Source organism: Fopius arisanus, unplaced genomic scaffold (assembly GCF_000806365.1).
Source record: "Fopius arisanus strain USDA-PBARC FA_bdor unplaced genomic scaffold, ASM80636v1 scaffold00002, whole genome shotgun sequence".
Taxonomy (NCBI): Eukaryota; Metazoa; Arthropoda; class Insecta; order Hymenoptera; family Braconidae; genus Fopius; species Fopius arisanus.
In genome coordinates, this window is record NW_011887741.1 from 2,393,830 (window position 1) to 2,398,043 (window position 4,214).

The following is a 4,214-nucleotide window of genomic DNA, read 5'->3' on the forward strand; positions in this document are numbered from 1 at the left end:
ACTCCTGCTCTCCATCACTCCCACTACCGAATTGTTTATATAACGTCTACCTTGTTGCGACTTTTTAAAAATATATTCGTGAAATGAGGAAATAAAACAGAACGAGGAGCACAAAAATAATATCCCAACGATCTAATTATTTTCTCATCGCACGCCAATGATTAATTCTTTTAATAACTCGCAAGATAGACGTGTGGTTCAATAAAATAGATATAATCTCTAACAATAAATAAATTTGTTCTAGCAACTAGAAGCTCTGCAAAGGGTTTAGACTTTATACAAGTGCTCAATAAATTTGTGCTGAGTACATTATCCAGAATAATAATCGAGAAAGAATAATTCCATATGTATCTAAAAAAAATTATCGAAATGAAATTCTACAAATGAAGGATTTCTTTTATTACAGAGAATTAATTGTTTATAAATACATTGTTGAGAGTAAATGGAGTATATTAAAGAGTAAATCGACGCTCGTCAATTGTTCTCACAGAAATCATTGATCCAGATGAAAAAGAAAGGATTTAGTGTGAAAAAATATTGAAAAAACTTTAATGTAAAGATGGGGGGAGGTGGCAGAGATAAGTTGGATATTTAATCCTCTCAATGTCCATTGGTCGATTACAATTACATTAACTCATCATTTAATTATAAAAAGTAATCAGCTTGAGGCTTTTTACTAGGTATTCCCCGACTCTCCTGTGGCGCGGCCTCAAATATTGTGAAGTCTCGTTGGAGGTGTTCATTTAATTCTAGAATAGCTGCTACATTACCACATCTGTAGCAGTAATTGGGGGCTGACCACACGGTAAGTACAGTCTCATTGAAGTGCCATTTGTAGCCCTCCATCACCAGTTGGTGGGCTCTGCAAATCATGTCGATGTCGTTTGCTGAATTAAATTGAGCTACGACGTCACTGCCAAAAAGATAACCAGCACCTCTCGGTGATACGCCCCATCCCTGGGTTTCCTCCGGGTCTGACCACAGCAAATCGCACATTGGTCCATCGTGGGGTACCTGAATCAACGGAAAATCAGGTTTTAGAACAATTTATTCATCTAGAAATGCACTCCGCAGAAAAAAAAATTTTTTAACGAATATCCATTCGTTTCGGGGAATTATTTATCTTCAGAAAATTTCATTTCTGCAATGTGGGGCTTCAAAAAATAAATATTCGTTTTTTTAATAAACGATAATCGAGGGAAATTTACCTCTTGTTTCCTGTCAATGGTTCGAATTTGATCAAGTGTCTGGATGCTTGGAGAGAGGCCTCCGTGTACGCAGAATATTTTTCCATCAATAATTGCTGATAATGACAGATAGTCGAAGATTTCAGTGCAGTATCGCCAGACTGTTATGCTGCCGTATTTTCGCAGGCACTCGTCATAAAATCCGTAGACCTGTGTGATTTGTCGAGACTCGTGGTTGCCACGAATTAATGTTATTCGATCGGGATACCGCACCTGGAACAAGAAATTTGGGAAGATGAAATCACAGCCGACACGAAAAAAAATGCATCATCGAATGGCTTTTTTAAAATATTAATTGAAGTTTTTAATTCAGGTGTGATTCAAGGAAGGATAAATATTTTCATTTCATATGAGAGACGGCAAAATTTTTGTAATTCCGTTTTTTGTAGGTCTCATTTTCTGGTACAAAAATTCCCAGAACTTTTTTTAATTATTCTTGTCAAATCTTCTCCACCAGACAAATTATAAATTAATAATAAATGCAACTAGTTTTTCAACTCCAAGGACAATTTATCAGAGAAAATAAAAAATAATAACTCACCTTCAGTGCAAGGAGAAGTAAGAATGTCTCAACACTGTAGAATCCCCTGTCGACAAAGTCCCCCATGAAGAGGTAATTTGTCTCTGGGACATCTCCACCGACCTTGAATAATTCCTTTAGATCGTAGAACTGCCCGTGGATGTCTCCGCAGACCTTCAATCAAATCCACACATCGATTGATTATTCCAGCTGATACTTCTTGATTTTTTTTATTATGAAATGAAAACTTACAGTGACAGGTGAGTCAATTCTCTGGACATTGCTCTCTTCAATGAGAATCTCTCGTGCTTTGGCACAGAGGGCTTTGACCTGTGCCTCTTTTATGATCTCACACTTCTTCAATTGCATAATCTGTATGTCCAGATCACTTGAATCGACCATTGTCGTATAGTTATCTACTGAATAAAAAATTAAGATAATCGACTTTGCATTATAATAAAATTAGAGAAAAAAAATATTCTCCAGAAAAATCTAGTTTGGACCGAACATCCATGCTCCATAATTTTGGGAAATTCTGATTATTTCAGGATCAAGAAAAATCCCTGAGAGATTTAATTGATAATAGAATGTATGGAATTGACTTCGTTGATTCTAAAAAAATTAATTGCAATTATCTCGGCCTCTGATCCTAGAAGACTACAAATATAAATAAAAATCGAAAGTAATGCACCATAAACTTTTCAAAATGTTTCCGATATTTTATCGTATATTATTTATTATTGTAATCTGTCTTTAAAGAACAGTTCTGTCGAGGGAATGTTTTATTTTTAATAAAATGGTTTATGCAATGAAAAATTTTATTCCAGTGTTTTTCAGTTGAGAGGATGTGGGATTCAACAGATATATCAACTTCATGATTACTCCAGCAATCAGCCCGATAAAATGAGTGATTTTTTTCGAAGCCCTAGATTCTCTTCAAAATCCGGATTTTCTGTAAAACCACACGCCCTGACATTTTCCAAAAAAATTACCGATTTTCTGGACTCGAATTTCATTTCTTGAATTTCCAATTGAATTCAATCAACGAATGTCTAACCTACAATTTTCTTAAGTCTCCTCCCACTTCTGGTTTTTAAGACTCAAAATCAATCTCGACCCCATAACTCCGATTGTCCACCAATTAAATGGAAAACAAAAAAATGGTTGTAAATGGAAAAATGTTGGGACATTGAACCAACAAATTACGAGTTGAAAATAGTGTTTTTTCTCACCTGGTCGAGTTCAATAAACGGAATTCCTAAACCCAGGGACTCCAACGAAACCCACGAGCAATAATTAATCCTCAGTCGACCGATATTCCAAGATCAAAAGCACATGATAAGGTGTAAAGCTTCAAAAATTTACGTTGAATGAATTCCAGTGGGACGTTATGCACATAATTTCATGACTTTTCGGAGTAAACGCAATAAATATGATAGTTTGGTGTGTCTCGCAGGCTACGAGATCAGTGCAGTGATGCCAGATGAGTCCCACACGTCCCCGCTCCCAGTGTTCTATGCGCAGCTTTTAGCGCATGGCTTGTCTGGCGCCACCTTCAAAAATTCAAATTTTCCCGACGACGATTGACCTCTTAAACAGCTGTGTAATAAATTTTTGTTGTTAACATTTTTTTTGTATAATCCCACACGCCAAAATTCACTTTCCCGCACGACATGCGCATAATTTTTTTTTTCGAAATGTGCGGGAAAGTCACTTTTTGAACGGAGCATGTGGGAAAAGTTACTTTACGACACACACTGATGAAATACCTTTACTTTTTTTTTAATTTACGGAAGGGTGGAAAATAGGAAAATATTTATTTCAGTCTTCAACTTAAATATATTTCATCTCTCTGAATATTTTCATTATTTATATAAATGAATGAGTATAACCGCACCGAGAGTTAACAAGGATTTTGCGCGTGCGACAAATACATCAATGTATTTATCAATTAAATCCGCACAGTAATCATTAATATTCCATGTTCTCGTAATACAATATAGAATTTTCTGTACCATTAGTAATTCTTACATCATCAAGTTATGCTGCAGTTCAATAGAAATACGATACGGTATATGGATGGGCAGAGTACACTTCATGACTTCATGACTGTTTTTTTATAGATTATAGAAATTCACGCGCACACCGTAAGCCAAGGTGGACACACTGTTAGAAATTATTTAATAACAATGAGAATTAAAACCATAAGTATCGAAAAATTTTCTATATTCACGATTTTTCTGCTGTAGACGAAATAAACGCTGAGTTTTCTTCACATTAAAAATAACGGAAATTACAATTTAATTAGATTTTTCCAAATTCGAGTTGCATCTCATCCCATTTTCCTAACAAACACCAATTAATCTAAAAAATTATTAATCTTAAAATAAAATATAAGACATTTTTCCTCATAAATTCAATTATTTCATTATTTTTAATTGAATTGA

The 4,214-nt window shown here is 34.8% G+C and overlaps 2 protein-coding genes across 3 annotated transcripts in view; one reads left to right on the forward strand and one right to left on the reverse strand.

Moving 5' to 3' along the window:
• The window catches only part of LOC105267390 (ABC transporter G family member 4), a gene marked incomplete in the record, with an annotated part of 12,750 nt that extends 12,096 nt beyond the window's left edge, over nucleotides 1–654 (forward strand). The window contains 1 exon segment of the mRNA XM_011306221.1: nucleotides 1–654.
• Pp4-19C (protein phosphatase 19C) lies at nucleotides 379–3,257 on the reverse strand. Of its 2 annotated transcripts, none has more exons than XM_011306208.1 (5): nucleotides 3,000–3,257; nucleotides 2,020–2,183; nucleotides 1,789–1,941; nucleotides 1,209–1,460; nucleotides 379–1,014 (listed from the first exon to the last, which is right to left on the reverse strand). In XM_011306208.1, exons 2-5 carry the CDS (start codon nucleotides 2,167–2,169, stop codon nucleotides 646–648), a joined length of 924 nt encoding a protein of 307 aa, XP_011304510.1. In that variant the 5' UTR covers nucleotides 2,170–2,183; nucleotides 3,000–3,257; the 3' UTR covers nucleotides 379–645. The 2 variants fall into 2 exon arrangements, with proteins under 2 accessions (XP_011304510.1, XP_011304502.1); XM_011306200.1 differs by having other exon boundaries at nucleotides 2,020–2,186.
• Nucleotides 3,258–4,214: the final 957 nt, after the last annotated feature.

What these genes read in the sequence shown, in the direction of transcription:
- Pp4-19C (XM_011306208.1), bottom strand. Translation starts at nt 2,169, where the DNA reads ATGGTCGATTCAAGTGATCTGGACATACAGATTATGCAATTGAAGAAG. An exon ending in TACTTCTCCTTGCACTGAAG is followed by an intron (nt 1,461 to 1,788) that starts GTGAGTTATTAT and finishes TTCTTGTTCCAG; the next exon opens with GTGCGGTATCCCGATCGAAT. An exon ending in CCATTGACAGGAAACAAGAG is followed by an intron (nt 1,015 to 1,208) that starts GTAAATTTCCCT and finishes CCGTTGATTCAG; the next exon opens with GTACCCCACGATGGACCAAT.